The sequence below is a fragment of the Taudactylus pleione genome, unplaced genomic scaffold, assembly GCF_031769625.1.
Source record: "Taudactylus pleione unplaced genomic scaffold, aTauple2 ptg000053l, whole genome shotgun sequence".
NCBI lineage: Eukaryota > Metazoa > Chordata > Amphibia > Anura > Myobatrachidae > Taudactylus > Taudactylus pleione.
Genome location: NW_028284455.1, coordinates 22,714,954 through 22,742,165, shown reverse-complemented (window position 1 = coordinate 22,742,165; position 27,212 = coordinate 22,714,954). Strand labels below are relative to the sequence as shown.

Genomic DNA, 27,212 nt, shown 5'->3' with positions numbered 1-27,212 from the left:
GTCAGTGGGGCCGCCCCCAAACGGTAGGCGTTCCCATGGGAATGCCCCCGTTTGGGCTGCCACCCCCCCGGCCCGCCTTCCAAACGGGGCGAGCTGTCAATCAACATCGACAGCTCGCCCCCTTTGGATGGAGACCCGCTACGACCGGCGTTGTCGGTCGTAGCGGGTCTCACGCATGCGCACGACGGTGCCGGCGCCGTCGTGCGCATGCTCTGTGGGGGGCCATCGACCCGGTCCGAGCGCATCGGCGCTAACGACCGGGTCTGAATGACCCCCTTTGACCCTTCACCCCACAAGCTCCTGCCACCTGCCCCATGGCACATGCCCACATCACCCCAATTACCTCCAAGTCAATACCAGTCTCCCAGCACCCCATCACCAAATTCCCCCACTTATTACTTGCCACTCAACTTCCCGCACCCCTACACATCACAGTGTATTTCCAGACAGTACATCTTCAAAACTACATACATAGTCTACTTCACAGGTTCTCAAACTCGGTCCTCAGGACCCGAAACAGTGCACGTTTTGCAGGTCTCCTGACAGAATCACAAGTGAAATAATTAGTTTCACCTGTGGATCTTTTAAAATGTGTCAATGAGTACACCTGTGCAGCTGCTGGGTGACCTGCAAAACATGAACTGTGTGGGGTCCTGAGGACCGAGTTTGAGAACCACAGGTCTACTCTCACAAATGAGATATGTCTCCCTGCACCCCATCAACCCAGAGCCTTCTCTGAAACATCATAGTCTACTAGCACCCCTTAATCCTTAGTCTACACATTATAAGATCTTTGTCCGCATTCCCCTCCAGCTATTATTAGTACAGCCCACAAACTCCCATTTTCCCACACTGAACAGGTATGTTTTTAAGTTCATTTTGTGTACAGCACTGAACAAGTGATAGTAGAGACTAGCATAAAGTTTAGAAATACTACTTTAAATATCTCAAAAGACAAATGTAAAAACACACTGTACTATAAAATGGCAGGAGTTAAATCATGTATATTAATAAATCTACATCCAGCATACAAAATTACATGTTAATAATAACCAAGTGAATTTTACCAGCATAGGGATAGTTCATACAAGCTGGAGTCCAATATTGGTGCCCCCATATAGGCGGTCTCCTAGGTGGCTTGTAATAGAAGAGAACTGTGGAGCTCATTCAGACCCGCTCGCTAAGATGCATACTCTCACTGCTGTTGATGGTATGCAGTGTGTATGCATTGTGTGCATGTGCATACCTTACCGAAAGTTCACAATGCATTTGCTCGCTGCGCATAGGCAGCCCAACAGAGTGAGTGACAGGGGAAGCCGTTTGTAGGTGGTAACAGGCTGGCCATTAAAAACGGGGGAGTTGCAAACGCAGGCGTGCCTGAGCATCTCAACGGCATTTTAGAGGTGTGCATAAGTAAAAGACAGCATCATAGTATACGAAAACTGAAATCTAGTTGCTGTAAAAACAACAACTAGCTCCTTGCGCTAATAAAACAGGTGTGTAAATAAAGCAATTCAAGCTGCTAGTCCAAATAGACCAGTACCACCTGGTCTCAATAAAGTCACCCACAAAAAACTACAAATTAGGACTGCGCTATAAAATAAAATATATCATACATACCGCTTGTTTGAAATGATATCGCTGTTTTATTATTTATTTATGTCTATTTTTTACTTCTATCTGTTGTAGGTTGTGAATAAATTTGTTTTTTATATTTAGAGGAGCCTTGATCGTTGATTCATTTCAAACAAGCGATATACATGATATTATATTTTATAGCGCAGTCCTAATTTGTAGCATCATAGTACACGTCACCTGGCTTTTTTTTACACTGAAGTGCTCGCAGTGCTTGTGGCAGGGTATGGTCATCCTCAAGCGCTGCGATAGCATCCGATGTTACCCGATGTACTGATGGTTGCATACACTTCCTGGACATGACGTGCACAAGTGGGTGTCTTAAAACAGGCTGGTGGGTGTCTGCATACACTATGTGATCTTTCTCTAAGAAATACTGGGCTTGCTAATGCATTGCTGTGCGGTAGCACTGCCTTTGCAATTTGCATACACATCGTGCGAGCGATTGCATCTAGCGAGCGGCTCTGAATCAGGCCCTGTGTCCCAAGGGATAAGCGTTCTCTCTAAAGGAGTTTCGTATTCCGTGTTATTAGCAGGCTGAGAAGTCAGGGCTAGATGTTACTGAGTGCGGCTCACCAGATGGCCGGGAGTCCCGCACTGATCACCGCCCTTGCTGCATAGAGTATTCAGATGTATATATCTGGCAAATGAACTCACCAGGCTTTACCAAGGGAACTCTGTGTTTTGTGCAGCTGAAAGGTTAAAGCTGGTATCCGCTCAGCACAGCTCACTGGGTGGTAAGAAGCTGTCAGCACAAGTCCGTAACTTCAGCTGGCTGGATACAATTTACAAAGTTCCTGCACACATTGAACAAGGCAGCAATGCCTGATACGTTTCCCTGTGGCTCCACCCACGTCTTTGTCAGAGGCCTCTGCCGCCATTTGACACAATTTAAAAACCTTCAGTACTTTCCTAATGCCAACAAACAGCCTTCTATATGGTCCTGCTAATGAAATTATCAATTTTGGTGGGTCTCCCCACTTTTCCATGCACTTCCCTCACATCACATTTGCCAGTCAATTCGCAAACCTCCACTGCGAGTACAGCGAATAGGTATTTTTAATTGGATTGGTGAATTCTCGGGTGCGCGCATTCGTGCAAAGTCTGCGAGTTTCATGAAACCGACTCGCTACTCGCAATTCACACCTAATTATATTGACCCCTATATGTTTGCTTTTGTTATATGCTGCTTAGGTGAAAAGATGTACTACGACTAGGTAGAGATCAGATCATTATATATCCATCCCCTTTCTACAGCCTTTTTTAAAACAAGATTATGTAAGGTTTATAGGGGGGGTAAATCACGGTCATGGCTTTCCATTGGTCCTCTGACTCACACACTCATTCTGCAGCCATACGAGAGTAGTATACAAAAAGTTTCACCACTTTACGTGACAATGCAGCTTTATAATTCTACTATCTTTAATTTCCAGGGACAGTATCAGGTTTCAAACAATTGCCTCTATAAATGTTTGCCCTTGGAATTGTTTCCCCCAGAAAATGCCCCTAATTGACCAACTATACAATAAAATTCCTATTTTCTGCATCTCTTACAAATTATTTTTATTCTCTGAGCACTATATTGTACATGATGTACTTAGCTGTGCTGGCTCAGCAGCAGAGTGTCCCTGTACAATGTTTTATAAGATTGTCAAATCAGCTTTTATATTATTGATATAACAATTACTTTTATGTTTCCACCTCTTAAGTAGCCCTGACTTTCCCTCTTGTTAGATCTATTTATAGAGGAAAGGAGACATGAAGTCCACTGTCAGATTGCATGCAATGGATAAAACAGATTACAGCTTGTTTAAGAGTAATATCAACCACTGCTTACTTCTTATGGGTAGTGCTTGGTTAAGGCTCCATTGGATCTACAGTATATTGCTATTTCTAAATGTAAATTGAATTATACCCTAATTACAATTTATTTTAAGTTTGTTTTCTGTGACTGTTTGAAGATGGGCATAAATAATCTAAAATTTGCATATTCCCTGAAGAAACTTTTTGCATCTTATTGGATCATGGCAAAGGAAAATCACGAGAATTTTTGGTGGCAAGGTCATGATCTAAGGATTCATAGTGTGCGCAAGTTTATCCCAATTTATATTTTTGACCCTTCCCCAGGGCTTGTACAACACCCCCCTCCAAGCTCCTTTCTTTGCCTCCAATTCCTCCACCTCCAGTTCTAACCAGCACCTCCTCATGGGGTGTACTTACCTAAGGGCTTCTCTCCACTGGAGTATAAGTTTCAACGTTAGGATTTCACATGTGCAGCACTGGAGGAGCTGAGAGCAGTCCGCTTTCTCAGTGACCAGGGACTAGTGCTTCTGGAGTAAAAATGACAGATAGCCATGTAACCCCCTTCGGTCTTGCACCCAGGGCATCGGCACCAGTCGTGTGGCCCTCAATATGGCCCTGGTTTTTGGGCATGTTGGGAAGCAGGTTTTTATTTACTGTATTAAAAAAAAATGTCTCTCAATCTGTTGCCTTTATTGTTTTAGTATTAAAAATAATAATTTTATTTATATACTGTAGCACTTTTCTCCCAATAGAACTCAAAGCAGTTTACATTTGCTGGTGAAAACAAAACCCCAAAACACATGATACAAGATAGACTTTCAAATACGCCTATTCTCAAATCAAGCCAAATGGCCCCATTTATCGTGCCACAGACTTTGGTACATAGCCGCGCCAAAACGTGAACTAAGACATACAAGATTGAGGCAATAGTAGCACAATAAATGAAAAAGTAGCAAATTTGAGGAAAAAGTATGCAGCACGGGAATCGCGCCAGGCTACCTGTGCCATATGGCAGAAAAAGGATAGATGTTAGAGAGTAAGAGAAAGCTAGGCATTTGGCTTGTTGTTTTATTTTAAACTAAAATGGCAGTAATATAATGATTGAGAAAACAAGTCTTGCGTTTGGTTTTGAAGGTTTCTATAGTGGAGGCCTCTTGAACTGTGTAAGAAAGCAAAGAGTTGGAGCAGCATAGCTTAAACCTAGAACCCCAAATGAAGTATGGGAGATTCTAAGCACTACTAGTAATGCTTCATCTGTTATGTAATTACCATAATGTCTACCCCCCACATGCCAGTCTGACCTCCCATGCAGGAGTGTAACTAGTACAGTATTTTGTCGGCACCATAGCAACATTTTGGAGTGCCCTCAAAGCATATAGAGATACACCTCTATCTGCAGCACCCCACCACTTAATGCTTTCGGATGTCGACAGTCAAAATGCTGACAATGCAATTTTAGCCTAACCTTCACCCAAATTGCACCTCAACCCCCACCCTTTTTGCACCATAACCCTAACTGAAGCCTAACCCTAACCGTAGCCTAATCCTAACTGCAGCCTAATCGAAGTCTAATCCTAACCACAGCCTAACCTTTTCCGCAGCCTAACCCTAAATTTATCTGTTGACATTCTGGCTGTCAACATTCACAATGGAGACATTACGTCAGTGTCGACATTGTGAATGTCTACATTAAGAACATGTTGACATCTTGAATGTCGACAATATGGTGTCAACATTCTATATGTCAACATGATGACTATGTGACCTTCAGTGCTCTTTATTTCTTATATGTTGTTATACATATTATTAAGAAATCATAAGTGTAAAATGTACAGTAAGTGACTTACCTTCATTGTGGAAGAACAGGATCCACTGGTACTGTAGCTCCCACCTAGGCTGAGGCTGTGTTGGTGTATGAAAGGTCAAGATGATGCTTGGCTCTTCCCTCTTTCAGTGTTCCTTTTCTGCTGGAGTTGATCTGGTGTGGGGGAGGGGAATGCTGCGGATGGGGAAGGTTTGGAGCTGTGAGGGGATTGAACATGTGTTCAAGGGTGCTGCTGATGGGGAGGGAAGTTTTAAGCTGTGATGGGAGAGAAAGCAGGAAAGGGGAGCCTGTGCGGGAGAGGGGGGTTGGGTGTTGCGAATGGGGAGAGTAAAGGTGCCTACACACTTGGCGATGTGCTCACGATCCGACATCGTGTACGATTTCCCTTGAACTCTCCCCGGCAGTCCTGCACACGATTTGTTGTAAAAAGTGTTCAATGTGACAAACGATCTATTGTGCATCCTTAACTTTTTCCAGTGCATCGTGTCCCAGATTGGCAAATCTGTCCTACAGCACGGCAGATCTGAAGATGCGATGTACGACCTGCGAAGACGAGCATCGGCATCATGATCGTGAGTGGACACTCACGATTTGGCCATATTTTACATGGTTTGTCATCACGATGCATCGGAATCAGGCAAATCATGTAAAATATTGCCAAGTGTGTAGGCACCTTGAGTTTGCTGAGGGAAGGCAGAGCAGGAAAGGGGACACTGTTGGGGGGGATGAAGGAGGTGCCATGAATGTGCAGGGGAAGTTTGGAGCTGTAAGGGAATAGAGAGCAGGAAAGGGGAACCTGTGTGGGGGGATTTTGGATCTGTGAGGGGAGAGAGTAGCAAGGGGGAACCTGTGGGTGTGTGGCTGGTTGGGTGTGCTGCATATGGGAAGGGGGAGTATGGAGCTGTGTGGGGAGAGAGAGCAGGAAAGAGGAACCTGTGTTGGAGGAGTGGGAGGTTGATGCTGTGTGAGGAGAGAGAGAGCAGGAAAAGGGATCCTGTGGGAGGGGTGGGTCAAGGGTGCCATGGATGGGGAGTGGGAGTTTGCTGCTGTGAGGGGAGAGAGATCAGGAAAGGGGAACCTGTGGGGATGGGGGTTCCGGGTAGCCATGGATGGGGGGAGTTTGGAGCTGTGAGGGGAGAGGGAGCATGAAAGGTGAACCTGTGTGGCGGAGAGTGGGTCAGGGGTGCCGCAGTTGGGGAGAGGGGAGTTTGGAGCTGTGTGAGGCAAGATAGCAGGAAAGGGGAACCTGTGTGCAGAGAGGGGTGCCATAGGTGGAGGAGTTTTGTGCTGTGTGAGGGGGGAGAGGACAAAAAAGGGGAACCTGTGGAGGGATGGGGGGAGTTTGGAGCTGAGAGATTAGATAGATCAGGAGAGCAAAACCTGTGTGGAGAGTGGGGCAGGGGGGCGCGATTAGGGGGGGAGCTGAAAAGGGGGACCTGTGTGAGGGAAGGGGTGCCACAGCTGGGGGGAGCTTTGAGCTGTGTGAGGGAGAGAGCAGGGAAGGGACCAGCCCAAAGAAACAATCCACTCACTGTCAGGGGGCCATCTTGTAATAGGGCAGGTCTGGAGTGGACACAATAATCCCTGGTGCCTAGACTACCTCTGCTTTTGAATAGATATGAATGTGGCCGTCACTGAAGCTGATCGGCACTCGGCTCCTGTTAGATCAGTAATGGAGCAGGAGTTTCTGGTGCTGGGACAATGGAGCTGAGGTGCACCCTTCAGTGTTTGCACCCGGAGGGAACTGCTTCCATTGTCTCTTGCAGAGCTTCCCCAGGTTTAAGTATCGCTTTGATACTGGAGTGCTCTTCTATCTAATTCAGCATGCACTGTAATATGCATTTTCAGCAAAATCTTACAGCATAATAAAATTAAGTAACTTCTGGAACAACAGAGATGAATTCTCAGTTCATTATTTATTAAACAGACAATTTTCTTGGTAAAATGTTTTAGCATTTAACACATTTAAAAGCAGAGAAGTCAATTTGTGGTATTTCTGGGCTCTAAGGGTTATCTCATTTGTACTGACACAGCCTCATATTGATCACTGTTTCATTATTGATAACTGGTTTGCATTAATCTCCCAATACTCTGTATCTGCCTAACATAAACCATAAAGCCTATTAATCCTCTAAATGGATCCCATATTTTTAAAATGTTTTTAGTTTCTTCTCTGTCCATTGCAAAAGGAACATTATTATAGATGTTTTCTGATAAAGGCTTTGGGGTAAATTTGTTAAGATGGGAGTTCTATTAAGAAGTGATGTTGCCTATAACAACCAATCAGATTCCAGGTATTATCTTCTAGAAGGTGCTCGATAAGTGAGAAGTAGAATCTGATTGGTTGCTGTGGGCAACATCACTTCTTAATAGAACTCCCATCTTAGTAAATTTACCCCTTTGTAGTAAAGGAATGATACAAAGTTCATGGCAATTCTGAAATGTGCTTATTTTAGAAGAGATTTCCAAAACAGTTATGACAAATTTTTGCCCAATAATATACCTTATAGGGTGAAATATAATAGGGTGCAAGTTTGCTATTCCTACTTGTTGAAAAAATAAAAAAATGTAATACATTTTTAAAAACATGTTAATAAATATTTCCATCTTAAAAAAAATGGCACCATAAAATAATAATGAAAAACAATTCCCTAACACCATAGAACACACACCTGCATATTTTTACAACTGTGTTGCGTACGAAAACGCAGCTGCAATCGCATTAGCGTCCATCTCTGAATCAGGCCCAGAGTGCACTAATCCAGAGGTTCCCAAACATGGTCCTCAAGGCACCCTAATAATGCAGGTTTTAAGGATAACCATGCTTGACCACAAATGACTTAATTAGTACCTCAGTCAATTTGATTTAACCACCTGTGCTCAGCCATGGATATCCTTTTAACATGAACTGTTGGGGTGCCTTGAGGACCGCGTTTAGGAACTTCTGCACTAATCTGTTGTCAGTGGTCCTATATAAATTCTGTTTGTATAGTCTGACAGTTTTTCATCAAAATCACCTATTGTAGTAAATGTAATCATTAACAAAATAGAAACCACACATTATTTAATTTACCCCATGCAACATACAAATGATTAAAGAAAATCTGAGGAGGTGAGATTTGTAAAGCAGTGCAGATGTCATGCACTTTCTGTGCTTCAGTAAATTGACTAGATGGGAGTACCTTTAATGTATCAGATTTTATGGCCATCTCTTCTAGACCTTTTCGTTGCTGTCCCTTCCCTCCCCTCACAACTCTCACTGGGATGCAGTCAGTAAGCCGACGGTCGAAATGCCGACCGCTGGCTTCCCGACTGTGTAATCCCAACGGGACAAATGATAGGCGTCGCAATCCCGACACCTATCATTATCCCTATGCCAGGAGCTCGACGCCCAGCATACCAAACGAAGGTAAGCCGGGCAGTGGGCGCGGACAGCCGCAGGGGGGGAGGGTTAGGTTAGGGGCTCCCGGGGGGGATTTAGGGTTAGGCTAGGGGAAGGGGGGGTTACTGTTAGGCATCCCCTGGGGGAGGTTAGGGTTAGGCATCCCCCCGGGAGACTTAAGTTTAGGCTGCGGTGAGGGGAGGTTAGGATTAGGCACTTAGGGGGGTTAGGGTTAGGCATTAGGGGAGGGGAGGTTGGGTTAGGGGAGAGAAAGGGTTAGGGATAATTACCATACTTACCGATCAGGATTTTCAGTGATGTCGGTCTTGCACTGTCGGGATTTGAACCTTCAGTCGTAGGTCCGGCATTATTTCATACCGATCCCCTCTCACTGGCTGTCTGCTAGCCTCACTTCACCCCTAGTCAGTGCTGTTAGTTCCTAGAGCCAACACCCCCACTATTCATAGGCCCCCACAGTGCCCCCACATTCACACACCCTAACCACACACCTCCCTGTCCACAATTGCTCTCCCTCACTTGCCAGCCCTCTTCCATTCCCACACTCCCTGAGAGCTGACACCAAAGAGATGGTGGGGGTGGGGACAGAGGTGAAGTGAGGGTAAAGGGGACAGATGAAAAATGAGAAGGGGAGATAATACAGAAGAGAGGGGGAAGGATGTCAGAAATAAGAGAGAAAGATAGATGGGGAGGGGGAAAGGAGGAACAGAGATGAGAGAGAAATTTATTTAGTATTATTATTTATTAACAGTTTCTTACATAGCGCAGCATATTCCGTTGTGCTTTACAATTGGAAACAATGTTAATAGAAAAAAACTGGGTATTAACAGACAGAAATAAAGGTAAGAGGGCCCTGCACGCAAGCTCACAATCTATAGGGAAATAAGTGTTGATACACAAGGATAGGTGCTACATATTGCAAATTGGTCCAGCCAGATTGCAAAGGTTCTTGGTAGGCTGTATGATCCAGTCACACAGGAATGTTGGCCTAGGGCTAGGAGGATGTGAAAGTGAAGAAAGAGAAAATATGTGAGGTTATGTTTGGACTTTAAGATGGGATGTAATTAGATAGGGGAACTATGAAGGTTATGGCTCTGGAATATGATAAGCTTGTCTGAAGAGGTGAATTTTCATGGAACGCTTGAATGTTTGGAGACTAGTGGAAGGTCTTATTGTACATGGGAGGGCATTCCATAGACTGGGTGCAGCCCGAAAAAAGTCCTGTAACCATGCAAAGTAATGCGTGCGGATGAGAGACACAGATCTTGTGCAGAGTGGAGAAGTTGGGTTGGGAGATATTTTGAGATAAGTGAAGAGATGTATGTTGGTGTGGTTTTGTTAATAGCTTTATGTGTAAGTAAAAGTATTTTATATTGAATACGATAGAAAATCGATAACCAATGGAGCAACTGACAGAGCGGCTCAGCAGACAATGAACGTTTGGTGAGAAGGATTACCTCATAGCTGCATTCAAAATGGATTGTAGTGGCAAGACTCTGTTTTTGGGAAGACCAGTAAGGAGACTATTGCATTAGTCAATGTGGGAAATAATGAGTTCATGGATTAGAGGTTTTATAGTGTCTTGTGTAAGATATGGTTGAATTGTGGATATGTTTTTTTAGATGTATGTAACATGATTTTGAGACAGACTGAATGTGGGGAACATAGGACAGTCCAGAGTCAAGGATGACACATAGGCAGCGGGCTGGTGGGGTGGGGTGGGGTGGGGTTGATTGTCGAGTTATCAACAGTGATAGAGATATCAAGTTGGTAACTACTAATGGCCATCAGGAAATATAATTAATTCTATTTTGGATATATTAAGTTTGAGGTGGCAAGATGCAATCCAAGATGAAATGGCAGAAAGACATTCAGTGACACGTACCAGTACAGATGGTGACAAATCTGGGGAGTACAGGTAGATTTGAGTATCGTCCACATACAGATGATACTGAAAATTAAGAGAGGTGGTATAGATTGAGAAATGCAGAGGACTTAAGACTGAGCCTTGCGGTACTCCAACTGACAGAGGTAGCTAAAAAGAGGCAGAATCAGAAAAGCGAACAGTGAAAGAGCAATCAGATAGGTAGGATGAGAACCAAGAAAGGGCTGTGTCCTGAAGACCTAGTAATTGTAGTGTTTGTATGAGAAGAGAGTGGTCAACAGTGTCAAAAGCAGCAGAGAGATCTAGGAGAATTATAAGCAAGTAATGGTCTTTAGACATAGCAGTGACCAGATCATTCACTACCTTACTCAGTGCTGTCTCTATGAAGTATTGGGAACGAAAGCCTGATGGAAGTGGGCACAATAAGTTGTGCGAGTTAAGAAAGTGTGTGAGGCGGGTGTAGGCAAGTCTCTCCAGTACCTTGGAGGGGCATTGGAGCTGGGATAGTAATTTGAGAGAGAGTTAGTCAGAATTTTGTTTTTTCAGAATGGGAGTAATCACCGCATGCTTGAACAGTGATGGAAAGATACCAGTAGAAAAAGAGAGATTACAGATTTTAGTTAAAGGGTGGGATGAGCACAGGAGACAAAACTTTACTGATTTGTGAGGGTATAGGATCAAGATGAGAGGTAGTAGAGTAGGAGGATAAGAAGAGTGTAGATAATTCATCTTCATATGTGGGTTCAAATGAGAATGTGCCAGCAGGTTCAGGTAGGGAATTGAGCAGGTCACTGGCTGAGGAAGAGCCTACCATTTCATTTTGGATATTATCATTCTTTTCCTTGAAATCAGAAGCAAGATCTTGTGTATTGATAGTAGCAAGTTGGTTGGTGAGGGAGGGATAACAAGTGATTTAAATGTTTTAAACAGTTGCTTGGGGTTAGAGGCTTTGGAAGAGATGACAGATTGGAAATATGTTTGGCAGTGTCCAGAGCATTACGATAAGAGTGCTAGATAGTCTTATATGTGAGGAAGTCACTTGAAGTACAAAATTTACGCCACTGATGTTCTACTTTACGTGAGAGTTTTTGTAGGTGTCTTGTTAATTTAGAATGCCATGGCTGACATCTAAGTCTACATGGAGTGTGATGGGTAGCTGGGCTATGTCTGTGGTCTGTTCAGGGTGACAGTCCTGAAAGAATGTACTTCAAGTGATGTAAATGTGAGTGATGGTACCTGTAGGAGAACTGTATATGTGAAAGATTGGGATAGTAATATTTCAACCCCACCTCAGGCCTGGAGGTGTGGGTGAAAAGTAGGCCACCATGTGAAATTGCTGCAGAAGAGGAACTGTCTGATTGTGTGAGCCATGTTTCTGTTATTGCCAGAAGGTTGAGGTTATTTGAGATAAAGAGGTCATGAATGGATGTTAGTTTGTTGCAAACAGATCGTGCATTCCATAAGGCACATTTTAGTGACTTAGAGGGTTATGGGAGGCACGTGATGTGTCTGAAGTTTGCTGGATTAATGTTCCATTGTGAGTGGGGCATGTGGATGAGGCCTGGATTTGGTAATGTGTCACCAGCTAATTGAAGTAGAAGGCGTGAGATATAAATATAGTTGTGGTAGGTGTATGAAAGTTTTTTAAGGCGACAGGTTGAGGGTGTTATTGTCAATGTATATAAATAAGTAAAACAAGGGGAGTTATTTATTGAGGCTGCAACGTGTACAGACTTGTGAGCTGCAGGAAGTGTGAAGGATGCAATAGCCTTAGAGAAGATACCATGGAGTGAAATAAGGAAAAAACAATATTTGTTACATGCTGATTTTAAATAAGAGCATTTTTTTAGAATACTACATAAACAAATATAAACTATGATTTAGAAATTACCTATTAAAATGGGAGGGAATGGAAGGGCTGAGATAGGAATGTGGGAAAAGACACCTGCCAGTGCTTGGAGCTGATGCTCCCCCACTGCCCTCCCAACTGCAACACCCCTATGGCCAAATCCATAAACCCCTTCCCCCATCTAAAGGGGAGATATTGTTATAACCTATTGATAGAATCTGTTTATTACAATAGGTCTGAAATGGATGTTAGTCCACACAGATCTCCTTAACCAGGATAGTGGAATTATTTAGGAAGGTTGTACATAGATTTAACAGTGGTGACAGCGGTAGTAGCAGTAGACACAGGGTTAACAGCTGTAAACAGGTAATAGCTGTGGCAGTGGTAACAACAGCAGGCAGGTTTCAGGTAAGAAGAAAAAAAAAGGAACAGATGTAGCGCTTGTAGAACAAAGATACAAACAATTTAATAACAATGTCACAATCAATAAAAGCAATACATATGTAGCAATAATAAGAGTACACTGCAATTCCTCAGGGATGGAGGAAATAAGAGATAAATATCTCTCTAAATGATGATCTGATATGAGGTAAATGTCACTGAAAAAGTCCAATGATTAATATCCACTAGTGAATTGGGGACTAATGAGTATATACATCAAGCAGCAGGCTGATAGATAAGACTGCTGATGGAGTGAGAGCCGTACAATTGAGATGGATAGACGGCTCACCTTTGCCTGAAAAAAGTATGTTCAAACCTTCAGTAGGTACACACAGTCCGTGTACAGGTGCCCCGGTGTCTATGCAGTAACCATGAAAGCAAGCACTCGGTGCGTGCACGCTGCTGTGGATAGAGCTGAGAGTCACAGCCGCTGACAGTGCATGTGGGGGCCCAGCTCGGAAGGTGAGGGAAAGATCACCACTGTGAGAGCTCAGTTTGTGAGCAAGCGGCTCATCCAGCCGTCGGAGGCACTTGTATAAATACAGCTGCAGTTGTTTAGCTTAGTGCTGGCGTGGTGTCAGAAAAGTCTCCTCTCGGCTGGGGTTCTCCAAAACGGGTATGGACAATAGAAAGGCAGGTGTACAATCGGCAGTGTACAGCCCATAAAAAGCCTTAACGCGTTTCTCCGGGACAAGTTTCAGGTAAGAAGCTAATTACTGCACATCAGTGCAGTACTACGGTACAGAGTTTGTGCATGCTCACTAGCAAGATAGTGATGTCATCGTGCCGGCTCGTCCCTGTGCAGGAGGAGACATTACAGGAGCGCACTCCTCTCCAACATCCCCCTTGTCTCCAGTCACAAAAATATGACACTTTTCTTGAGCATTTGTAAGCAAAATCCACCTGTAACCAAAGACTTTTGGGGTTATGCAATAAATAACAAACAGTGAACCATATCAACATTTTAAATATATTCCAGTTTACATTTTCTCAGGAACACATTTTGCAATGGTGACATCAGTCCCTTCATTCGCATATCCATGGTATTATCTTCGCTTGCTACATAGATTATGCTGATAGACCTTTTCTCTGTAAATTCACTGATGAAGTGATGTCTAATAGTAATGTGTTTGGTCTATCCATGCTGCTTGGTGCTATAAGACAAGTCAATAGCACACTCAATGCTGATAATCCCATCTTGGCTAAGAAGACTTAACTCACATAAAGGGGAATATTTACTAAAGGTCGATTTTAATCGATTTTGATTGATTTAAAATCAGTGAAAATCGATCAACATGGATGTTGTGTTTTTGGGGCTAAATCGCACATTTAATAGCAGACATTTTTTTATTTGCTTTTTTTAAGTATTAGTAAATGTGTGATTTAGCCCCAAAAACAAAACATCAGTGTTGATTGATTTTAAATTGATCAAAATCAATCTTTAGTAAATATACCCCAAAGTCTTTTTTAACCATAAGGCTTCCTTGGAGGTTTCTGTAAGTGCCATGTACTCCACCTCAGTAGTGGATAGGGGTTGCTTTCTGCTTGCCAAGCTGATGGCTGTTTCTGCTTGTACAACAAGTATTCCATATATGAATGATGGTAATCCTCCGATCCCCAGTTGGCATCACAAAGATTTCAATACAGAATTCCCAGACTTTAAAACCTAATTTTAAGAAACTTGAACCCTTTACATACCTTATGTTTCTTTTAATTTTAGTCCAGTGTTGTTTTCCAGGGTTAATTACAAATGGGCTCACCTGTGTGATGTCTGGATGAGTCCCAATGCTTGCATAGATTAAACTTCCAATAGCCCTTTGATAGGAAACTTTCTTCGTTTCCTCTCTGACTGTCTTACTTGTTGTGACATTGACATTTGTCAATGGCGGCACTGACTAGTTTTGCGTCTGTTATTGCTACTTGGTAAGTATTGCCTCAATATCTCGATATATGCTGATCAATTGTGACAGCTGCTGCAGTCAAGTATTGTAAGATCCTCAATTATCCTAACAGGTGATGTGCAGGCCCTAGGTCTATAACTTGAATTTTTGTTCTAACAGATGCTTGACACTGGCTATGTGCTTCTCCTAACCTTCTGGCAACAAAAAAAAAAATGTTGTAGACCCCTCCCCCAAAAGGACAATCAGCACCAGGCTTTGGAGACCCAGTACTGGTTGTGCTAAATACAGGGGACAAATGATGTAGTGGTCCCCTGTATTAAGCACAACCAGCACCAGGCTATTCAGAACCAGTCCTAGTTGCCAAAATACAGGGGACAAAAGACGTAGGGGTCCCCTGTATTTAGCGCAACCAGCACTGGACTATGAGCCAGTTCCGGTTCTGGAAATACAGGGGAAATTTGTAGGGTTCCCCTGTAAATTCCAGAACCAGTACCAGACTGTATCTAGTGGGGGGGGGGAGTGTAATGCCACAGCCAGGGAAACCCTTTCACCGGGGCCCCCAGCAAAAGCATTACCCCTGACCGCTAGTCAGCACAGGTTGGGGATCCCTGGGGAGCTGGGGACCCCCCAATAAAGAGGTTCCCCTCTCCAGGGCACCCCAGGTTTAGACTGATAGCCGGGGCTAACCCCGGCACCCCTGGCCTGTGGGTGCCGGGTTGATAGTGTAGTGTGGTGTAAAAAAATAGATGAGATAATATTGTCTTTTGCTGTGGATCTACAGTTCCCAGCAAGCCTCCCCCGCATGCTGGTACTTGGAAAACCACAAGTACCAGCATGCGGAGCATTATGGGCCCGCTGGTACCTGTAGTTCCACGGCAAAATAAATAGAAAAAAAACACAGAGCACAAACAACGTGAAAGTAAAAGTTTAATAACACATACATGCACACACGCATGTACATTCACACTCCCTATCTCACATACTTCCCTTTGTATCCCTGAAGTAGTCTGTCCACTTTTCCAAGTAGATAATCCATAGGGTACCTGTAATAAAAAATCCATACTCACCTCCTCCTATGCGTGGATCATGTCCTCTTCTGTCCATGCAGGCATCGACGGGCTTGGCAAAACAAAAAAAATGAAAAATTGCAGACCCACAAACTTAGTACTGTCTAAGGACAGTACTACCCGAACGACAGTACTATCCAAATGAGTGCATTTCAGTATAGATACCCCAGTGCTGAGCTTTCATTAGCTTAGATAGGCGAGCCTTCCACCTCTCAGCCAATGAACGGGTTCCACTATTGAGTTCAATAGTGAGAACCGTGAAAGTAACCTAAGTAACCTTTGCGGTTCTCACATTGGTTGAGAGGCGGAAGGCTCTCCCCTCTCAGTCACTGAAAGCTCAGCACCGGGATTTCTATACTGGAATCCCACAGCGGTGCGCTCATTCGGGTAGTACTGTCCTTTGAGAATCTCACTGATCCGGTCCATGCTTCATTGTTTATTTATTTACACAGAGATGCATGTATCATGGATCTCCTTGATCCGTGCATGCATCTGGTCATTCGAGTTAGTGAAAACTAATGATTACACCATCGAACAACACGAATAACAGGAACTCGGCAGCTTAGTAAACTCAGTAACCTGTTCGAAACACATGAATTCGCACAATATCATCCGAGATTGATCTCAGATGAGATCGAATAGATTTCCCCACCCTTAGTAAATTTATATTATCTGGACATAAATGCAGGGTCATACGGTCCCATGTGATAGGGGTGGCATAGCCAAATCATGGGTGTGTGGCCATGCCCAGCTCATCTGAAAAATGAAAAAAGAATGACAGCTACTATGTATGCAGCTGCACAGCGGTATTGAGCATCAAGGAGGGGGCAATCTTAGTACTAAAGTGAAACTCTAGACCAGGGGTGGCCAACCAGTCAGAGGCAAAGAGCCCAAAATTTCAAAATGTCAAAGACCCGAGATCATGCATGCGCCAAGGTCACACGTATAAAAAGGGTCGTGGTCTTGTGCCAGCTAGGCCATGCTTCTGGTATGATGTTTGTAAGAGCATGTAAAAGCGCATACACACAATCCCCGTGGAGGTAACTATTAAAGGGATTTAAAAAGCCAGAACAATATAAAAAACATTGAAAAAAACACATCCACATAAAAAATACACTGAAAAAGCCACATCCACATAAAATACACTGAAAAAGCCACATCCAAATAAAATAAACTGAAAAAACACATCCACAAAAAATAAACTGAAAAAACACATCCACAAAAAATACATTGACAATTTTTTTTAACAGATTCACATAATACAATTCAGTCCCTCCATGTGACACTCCAGCCCCTCCATATGTCACTTTAGCCTCCCATTTGTCACTCCAGCAGCCCTCCATGTGTCACTCCAGCAACCCCCATGTTTCACTCCAGCAACCCCCCATTTGTCACTTCAGCAGCCCCTCATGTCACGCTAGCACCCCATTTGTCAATTCAGCAGACTCTCATGTGCCACTCCAGCCCCCCTCTCTCCCCAGGCCACTCCAGTCCAGCTACCTTCCCCCACTCCTCCCTCCCATCCATTGGCCACTTCAGCCGACCCACATGTCACAAATGAAATGAATAAACAAATAAAAAAAACCCACAGCTCTTACCTTGTTGCGGACTGTCTTTGTCATGCAGGTAGGCTCTGGAGTCTCCGACTGCGTCTTCCTCATGGCCGCAGGTTCAGTCACAAGTTGAGCTCCACCTCCTGTTTGCGGAGTGACATCACCACATTGCCCATACATGACTCTGGAGTGGAGCAGACTGCTACAACAAAGGCCGAGCCCCTTCTGAACAGCTGTGCGCCTATCAGAGGAGGCAGTCAGTGTCAGTCAGGGGAGCCACATGGAAGAGCTGCATGTGGTTGGCCACCGCTGCTCTAGACAACGTGCTAAACTTAAATTCTATATAGTAACTTTGGTCCATGCCATTCTTTTTTCACCATATAACTCGCAATTCCCAGTTCTGATGATTTCCAAAATTTTGTCTCATAGGGCAATATTTAGAGACAATAAAAAAGGATACACTAAAGAAGAAGGGGTAACTATTGTTCATGCACAGGTACAAATTTGTCAGGAAGGAAGAATAATAATTTAAAGGAAGACCACCTATAGCCTTTATAGTCTCTATGTGGGAATAACATGATTTTGGAAGTGGTTATTACAAATATAAAATGTATGATAGAATGGAAATGACTACAAGGGTAAACTTGGGATTTTTGTGGATGGTATTCCAGCCATACTCTCTGTGAACTACTTTGACACATTTTCGTTCTTTGTATATCACGTGTACAGGATATTTGAATCATGCTCTAGGTTTATCACACACTAAAATATATAATGATAAATGGTATTATTATTTATTATATTTCATTCACAACACCCAGCGCTGTACTCTGAGGGGCTCATGGCACAAGCAAATACAAATACATGAATGAAACATAAGGTAAAGCTGACCCTGTCCAAATGAACTTCCAGAAATGTGGGGAATACTCATGGGGGTAGTGTGGGCTTAGTCAGTGCTCTCCGCCTGTACTTCAGTATCAGGGATACAAGCACTTGCTCTGGGTGCCACGGCTCCACATTACACATCTGGGAATACTTGGTACATATGGTAGCAGAATAACAATTACAGCTGCTAGTGGGGAAGACAATTTACTATTTTTGGACAATATTTCTTTATTAAGGACTTCTGACACCCCTAAATTCCCATAACCACTCCAGTAGGTCCAGGAATGATTGTGTGGTCATTTTGTGCTAATGCTTGTTCAATATATTAGCTTAGTTATGCTCATTATATTTACTCTTTAAAATGTTTCTATGAAATAGACTGTATTTTATTAAAGACTGGACTACTGTATGTGTTGGGCTTTAGACCAGTCTGAGTATGAATATCCTGCAGGGAACTCACAAATAAGTGCATAGTTTACTCTTATTAAACTTACTAGTTCCTCTTCTTGTGCATTTAAATATTTGGGAAATTAATTTTTGTCTTTTATATGATTCCTGTGTATTTATATGTAAAAAATTCTATTTGCTGTATCCTAATTTGAGAACAGTTAATTATAGCAAACTTCAAAACATATATTGCTGAATGAGAGCTGGAGGAAGCTTTCTAAACTCTTATTAAAGTGGGAAATGCTTATTAAAATGCATGACAACTTGTGCATTAGTAGGTGTAAAAAATACGCAGATGGCACTTTACTAAAACGTGCAAATTGAACAGACAAAACTGTACAGCTGTTGCGATGTCAACTCATTTTCTTTTTATGGAATGTGTTTTTATTGGTAGCTGCATATCAAATATTAACTACATTTTCCCTTTTGTAGCTGACTTTGGCCTGGCTAAGCAGAAGCAAGAAAACAGCAAACTTACGTCTATTGTTGGAACAATTCTGTACTCCTGGTAAGAGGATAATTGCTGCATATAAAAAGTTTGATTACTTAAAATTATTTAAAGTTAGAAATGCTAAGTCTTACTCTTGTCAATAGAATTAATAGTAATTTATATAATCTGCAGTGTGTGCTCATTTATAATTAAAAATAGCGACCCGCCCTGGCTTCGCACGGGAACAATTTAGAATTTACATCAATTGCCTTGTAGACTACATTAGTCGTTTTTCCTCCTGTCATCAACACGAAAAGATTTAGGGCCTGATTCAGAGGCGCTTGCTATTTGCGAGCGCTCGCTCTGACTCAGGGCAGGGTGGTTTGTTTTTTTTCCAGCCTCCAGGCCACTCGCTAAGCTGTGGGTGACCACCCACAGCTTTAGCGGGTGGCATGGCAATGGTCGCGATTATCGCGACTATCGGGTTTGCGAGGACACCCTGTGGTAGGGTCTCAGGTCTCGCAAGCCCGAGTGGACTTCCTGCTCTATTAGATGTCAGTAGGGCTGCCCACAAACGGCAGGCGTTCCTAAGGGAACGCCTCCGTGTGTGCAGCCATCCCCCCTACCCACCTACAAAATGGGGTGAGCTGTCGAACAACATCGACAGCCGCCCCGTCTTGTAGCGAGCCCCGGAGGGAGTGAAGTTCTCACTCGCTACGGGGCTTGCGCATGCGCGTGGCAAGCGCCATGCGTGTGCACCGGGCCACCATCGACCCGCTTGCGAGCACTATGCGCTCACGAGTAGGTCAGAATCAGGCACTTAGTTTTGACATGAAATGCAAAAGGACCCCGTAAAGTTGTTCATGAGAAAAACAGTCTCCACTTATGTTAACTCCAGCCACATTAACTATCTGTCCCTGTGCTTTACTTATTGTCATGCTAACGCAGATTCTTACCGGGAATTGGACTCGTTTGAAATTAAAGAATCGTTTTTCACATAAATGAAATAGATACGGTGAAAAAAGGGAAAAACTTACATTTTGTTTCGGTAAACAAAGCTTATATCAATCTCTAGTATATATAGTATAAAATAAAGTCCATCATTGTGATATATCTTTATTTTTTTAGCAGCGTATGCCAAGAAAGCCCTTAGATGTCTGTTTATTCATTGACTTGCTTCACTAAAATTGTCACTGTCTGGCTCCCTTTTGTCATACATTAATGTTTCATAGACCTAAACGTTCCGTGACAAATGGTCTATAGAATAGTGAAAACTGCATCAAAATCCATCTAGTGGTTCTCGAGATTAGGCTTAACAAACAGAGAGATGCCTACCACAGAGTTTATTTTGTACTATGTATAGATAGAACACTATGTGCAAATGTGAAGTTTTAAGGACTCACATAGAGTTGAACACAAACACAATTTGTACCTTCTTTTTTTTTACTGAGCATGAGCAGCAAAAACTCTTATGCATACTTGTTTGTACAAAATCCGCCACAAAATGCATCTGACCACAATACAGATGATGCACTCTTTGGAGGCAGGTCACTTGTGGGTACTTGACATAGGCGAAACTAGACATTTCGTAATGGGTGGTCCCAGTTTCAACCCTTAGGGCCTCCAAGATGTCTTGCAAGTCTTCTTGCTATAGAGCAGGCATGACAAAGCACAGTAGTGTGCCTAAGATTATGCCCAACTGTTGTCCCCACAGATAATGCCTTACTGTAGTCCCCACAGATTATGTTTAACTGTAGTCCCCACAATTCAGATTATGCCTAACTGTAGTCCCCACAATTCACATTATGTCTAACTATAGTCCCCACAATTCACATTATGCCTAACTGTACTCCCCATAAATCACATTATTCCAAAGAATAGTCCCCGCAATTCATATTATGCCAAATCCACCAGTTCCCTCTGGAAGAGACAAGGTCCCAAACTGGCACAACACCTACCCCTGCCAGGATGTTAATATTACACAGCTGTCAACGCAATACACAAAACATTACGCCTATTAATTCACCCGATTTTACACCAGCTACACACAGTGCTGCAGACGCAACTGGATACAAGATAATACTTGAATGAGATAGTAATAATATGGTCCAGGGATCGTGGTCGACTGTGTCCATGTGTAAGAGGTACAGGTTCTCCAGATTTTTTTACTTTATTGGAAAAACATGAAAGGGATGAGAAAAATATAAATATAAATAAAAGATAAAGAAATACTTTTTTAACTGCTATATGGATTAAAACTTCTGTTTATTGGGTAAAATAAACTGCTTAATGGTTGAATAAATTTTAAAAATAACTTTAAAAAGGGAATTTACTATAAGGTACATGGTTGAAAACCTTTCATACAGTATATATAAAAGGCACACTCAGAAATATAAACACCTTTTAACTAGTGATCAAACATACTTTGGTAACCTAATGTGGTGAGGATATATATAATTTGTTTATTGTTGATGAAAAAAACAAAACATGGAGTCAGATATTTGTCTCCAAAAAAACCAGTTAGAAAATTAAGGTTTTGGAAATACAGATGTGTCCTTGTGATAAACGCATGAACATGCAATAAAGAAACTGGGAAATAACATATATACCTATATTTATTATTATAAAATTAACCCTGATCTAAATCTAAATTAGGTTGTGGCTGTGGCACAGGTACAGTCAGGTCCATAAATATTGGGACATTGACAGAATTTTCAGATTTTGGCCTCTATTCACCTCCACAATGGTTTTGAAATGAAACAAACAAGATGTGCTTTAACTGCAGACTTTCAGATTTAATTTGAGGGTAATTACATCCAAATCGGGTGGATTGTTTGATTTCAAAGCCATTGTGGTGGTGGTGAATAGAGGCCAAAATATGAAAATTCTGTCAATGTCCCAATATTTATGGACCTGACTGTATGTCAAACATACACGTCAAACATAATGTGCACACTACACATTCCAGCTCTCTCAGGGCTCTATTTATTAACATTATTTTTACTAAAATAAAGTGAAAAAGGGTGTTTTCACATTATTTTAGTATCACCTATAGTTATTACAGGGCAATTGGGGTAGAATTCGTAAAATTTTATTCCAATCACTTATTTTTAGTAAGCAGAACGCATTTCCCATAATTGTAATGGGAAATGTGATCTGGCCAAAGTTACTAAAAATAAATTGTGAAAAAAATACCTAGGAGGCCCTGTGATAATAACGCCATCTAGAGGTGGCGTTATCCAGGGTCACCCCCGGTTACCGGACTCCTGCCCTGCTCTAACGGGGAGAGCAGAGCCGGGAGTCGGCCCCAGTAATCAGCTGTGTGGTCTAAACAGACCACACGCTGATACACAGTAAAAAAACAAAAAAAAAAATGTACTTACCTGACTCCATGGACCAGTGATCGGGGCTCCAGGTGATGTCCTCTCTCCGGTCAGCTGGTCTCCCATACTGCACTGCGGTCCGGTCATCAGGTGATCGGGTCCCAGTGCAGTATGGGATATCAGCTGACCGGAGGCATGGAGGACATCACCGGAGGCCCGGCTCATGCAGGTAAGTGTAATTAAGGGAGGGGGGGTCGCGGGGGGTCTGCGATCGAGGTGGCGGTGCTTAGTGCCGGGGGGAAGGGCTTAGCGCTGGGGGGTAGTAGCGGCGGCCGGACGGCGCATGCGCGGGCACTTTGTCACGGTATTTTTTGGCGAAAATACTGTGACTAGTGTGCGGAGGGGATTCGCAGGGACAGAGCTTTCTCGCAAGTCGGTAATATCACACTACAATCTGCATTCAATATGTGGATTGTAGTAAATAGAGCCCTCAGTGTGAAAAGGAGGAGGTGGTTAATATTGCTGGATACACAATGGGCGACATATCGTCCATTCAACTTAACGGCCAAAATATCATGGGCGTTTCGACAGGTGTGTATCAGCGATATGTCTGTGAACGACATTGTTTACAGACATATCACGTTTGTTGTGCAGGGGCGGTCAGCCGACGGTGCTGCAGAGGCCGACGAGAGACTGACATCACAACCGGGTGAGCACATGTAAATGCCCACTCCCATGGGGAGCTGCTGAGGAGGCATGGCGGCAGACGTTGGATCTATATATATATATATATATTTATATATATATATATATATATATATATATATATATATAAATCATTTTTTCTGGATGTCCCTTTTTTAGTGTGCTACTTTAAGCAAACATTATTCAAAGTAGTTCACTGCAACAAAGGAATGTTGTAAATTTGGGGTTTCTGACATTTATACCTTATTGCTGACTACAGGCAAAGCAGAAAGCCCTATATATAACTATAGTAAGGTAGCTGATATGATCTATTCACATTTTTGCAGTCTTAATAGTAATTTGTCTGCAGCAATAAAACATATTCCCATTTAATCTTAAAGGAGAAGGCGATGACTGTGTATGGATTTGAGCTTATTCAAAACTTTAATTTTGTCTTGGTCCAATGGACATGGCGAATGTAACTTTATTAGGTATTTATAACACTGTCTGGATATGTACTGTATTGTAAAAGAACTGTGTAGTGTAACTTTGGCATTTTACTGCTATCACTGTGAAGTTTCCTGGTGTAAACCAAGCATATACTGCTGTTTTCTCCTGGTATAACAGAGGCTATCCCTCTAGAGCTGGACACAGCTTGCATTTGCGGCAAACAATGCAGGTTAAAAAACACACTTGCGATTTAGGTGCAAGTTATGTCCAACTCAGCATGAGCTCCTTGGTGTTCCCTAGATTTGTACATATGCATAGCAACTAGACAGTATATTAGTACCTCAGTTCCCTTAGCATGAGGATTGTGGAGGACCCAGAGGTGGAAGTCAGTGTTACCTCTGGGGTTATCATTACAATACCCTCTCCAGTAATCACTACAAACACATCAGCATTAAGTGATACATTCCCACTACTGCCCTAACTGTGTGGAGTTTGTATATTCTTCCTGTGCTTGTGTGGGTTTCCTCTGGGTACTCCGGTTTCCTCCCACACTCCAAAAATATACTGGTAGGTTAATTGGGTCCCTACAAAAAATAACCCTAGTGTGTGTGTGTATGTGAGCATGTGGTAGGGAATATAGATTGTAAGCTCCACTAGGGCAGGGACTGATGTGAATGGACAAATATTCTCTGTAAAGCGTTGCGGAATATGTGTGCGCTATATAAATAACTGGTAATAAATAAATATGTACATTCTCAAGATCTTAAACGTCTATTTTGCTTTGTTGCTGAAATATGTGCAATGTCTGATCCAATGTCAGAAGACCTACAAGTTCCTTTTATGCAAACTGAAACGTGAGGTCCCCAACAGTCTTTTCTGGTGCTCTAAAACACTCTGGGGCTGGTTCAGAGTTAAACACAAGTCCATTTGTGGAACGTATCTTGCCTGTCTTCACCCTGTGCATGCGCTGAAACCACGTATACACAACTACGGGTGATGCAGCTGTACGCATCTCAGATGCACCTTTACTTGTGAATAGAGAGGTGGTAAGTCTTTCTTACTTAGGCAAAGTTCATAGAGGGCATGTTGACAGAAGTTCAGGCTACACAAAGTTATATGTATCAATAAATACACCTTTCAGATAGATATTTTGCAGTGGGCTGGTGCAATTGCATCTTGATGCTGACGGGCATGTAACCAAGCATATAGATTGGGACGGTCTGGCTGCAAAGAAGCTTAAAACTCATCATATGGACAAATATACCAATTTATACCCCTTTCTCATTGCAAAAATAACCCGGGATATTGCCGGGTCAAGGTGCAGTATGAACGCGTCACCAAACACATTCCCGGGTCGAGCAGGGTTGAACACGGGAACAAGCCGAGTTGATGTGCAGTGTGAATGGGCCCCACTCGGGTTATCCAACCTGGGACTTGGCAAACACCACCGATTGGATGTTCCTGGGTCTCATATCACGTCAGCAGACAGACACACAGGCAGCACACTGCAGACAACAGGAGAAGCAGCATTCTGGCAGTCTGAAAAGGGCTAATACCACTACTGCCATTACAGTGATGGCTAATTGGAGTGATGAAGATGTAAACTGTACACTATGCTGTCAGAAGCTGCATCATGCTTTCACTGGCTGAATGAAATAACAGTAGAGCACACACACTCAGGGCTACACAGTGGTAATCCATCAGCCATGATTCTTGCCATGCTGTGAGCAGTCCCCATCCCTCCCTTTTGTGGGGATGGTTATGAAATCCCGGCGGATGTTTAGCGGCCTGGTGAAAAGCGGACGCAGGAAGCCCGAAATACCAGAATCCCGACAGGGTTAGTAAGTATACTAACCCTACCCTTCTCCCTCCCTAACCCTCCCTTAGGGATGCCTAACCCTAAAACTCCCAGGATGGTGCCTAACCCTAAGTCCCCTCAGGAGTGCCTAAACCTAACCCCCTTCCCGCACTCTAAACCTAACCCTCCCAGGGGGGTGCTTGACCCTAACCTCCCCCCGGTGCGTGCAATGCTGAATCAGCCCCAAAGGTTCCAAAGGAATCTTGCTGCTAATTAAATCTTCCCTCTAGGATGCATCAAATTTAGATGTTGTAAAAAAAGAATACAAATCAGCCTTAATAAACTGGATAAACACACTGATAAACATTAACACATACACAACACATTGTGGGCGATTCAGTTTAGCTGCGGCTATTTCTTTTGGGCGCTCAACGGAGCAATTCAGTTGTTGCTCCGTTTGGGAGCGCATAGCTGTGGCTGCACACATTTCTGCTTGCACCCTCCCTGGGTGGCGAGCAGATATGTGCGATAAGTTGGCTGTTTGGACCAACTTTGGGCCTGTTTAGAAGGGGTTAGCTGCTATATGCTGCTAAACCCCGTGCTTTAGGGCACACACAGGTGGTGCTTGCTCCAAAACAGAGAAACAATTGAATTGCACCGTTGGGCACCTATTGTGTTTGGGCACCCAAAAAACATTTGCATCACCCCTATTATACTTACACACACTGGTACACATTATTATACAAAATGTGTCATGTACTAAATCCAATCTATGGGGACAGTTGTTAGGGAAGGCTGGTTGGACTAAGGGGGGCAAACGGCAGGGAAAGCTGGCTGGACTGGACGTGGTGCAGGGCAGGGAAGACAGGCTGGTTGTACTGGGGGGGTGCAGGGAAGGCTGGCTGGAATAGAGGGTGAGAGGGCAGGGTCAGCATAACTGTTTTTTTCTTAAATGAACACAGGCTTCGGCAGGCACTGGCAGGGAGAAGGAGCATCGGGGGCCCGGGTGGCAGTGGTGAGAAATACACAGGCAGCAGGCACTGGCAGCGAGAAGGAGCATCGTTGCAGCGCAGCATCGGCATTAGAAATATGGAGCCAGCCATGAGCCAATCACAGCTCGTGGAACGGCAGTCACTCCTGATTGGCTGCCATTATGCGAGCTGTGATTGGTTCACGACTGGCTCCATATTTCTATTGCCGCTGCTGCCCTGCACCGATGCTCCTTCTCCCTGCCAGTGCCTGCCGACTGTGTATTCTTCGCCGCTGCCAACTGGGCCCCCTCTCTGTGTGGACCCGGGACTGGAATCCCTGCAGTCCCCCTTGATGGCGGCCCTGACTCTGAGCATGGCTAATAAATATTATCCTTTCTATAACAGCAATAGATAATGAAAAACAATACAGTAACAAACAATTAAATAGAAGATTAGAGTATCATACTGCAGAGTTGTAACTAGGGCTCTGAGTGCCCTGTGCCACCCCCATCCCTTTTCCGTGTGATGTCATGATCATACGCATAAGGGGGCGGGGCCGTCGGCACTTGAAGCTGCAGCAGTGCCCGGATCATCTTGAAGATGTTCCGGGCAGCTGTAATTATGGCAGACAGCACTGCCACAGCGAGGGTGCCGTTCCAGGCACCCTCCAGCCAGAAGCAGTGGCTGTGGAGTGGCAACAGTGTCGTCAACAGAGCCCTGCACTCTGTGCGTTCGTAGCGGCTGCACACCGCTAGTTACGGCCCTATTGTGCTTAGTAGATCTTAACAAAGCTACATTCAGAAGTGGAAGTACACCAAGTGCAAGTTGAAACTGCAGGTTGCTATGGACCTCATTTAGAGTTTCT

At 43.5% G+C, this 27,212-nt stretch overlaps 1 protein-coding gene across 3 annotated transcripts in view; it reads left to right on the top strand.

Annotated features, from left to right (window-relative positions):
• Positions 1-27,212, top strand: part of NEK10 (NIMA related kinase 10) — a 347,660-nt gene that overhangs the window by 152,991 nt on the left and 167,457 nt on the right. For all 3 annotated transcript variants that reach the window (XM_088463509.1, XM_088463508.1, XM_088463507.1), the window contains exon 23: positions 19,124-19,199. In XM_088463509.1, coding sequence (XP_088319635.1) covers positions 19,124-19,199 — 76 coding nt within the window. The remainder of the gene's footprint in view (positions 1-19,123; positions 19,200-27,212) is intronic.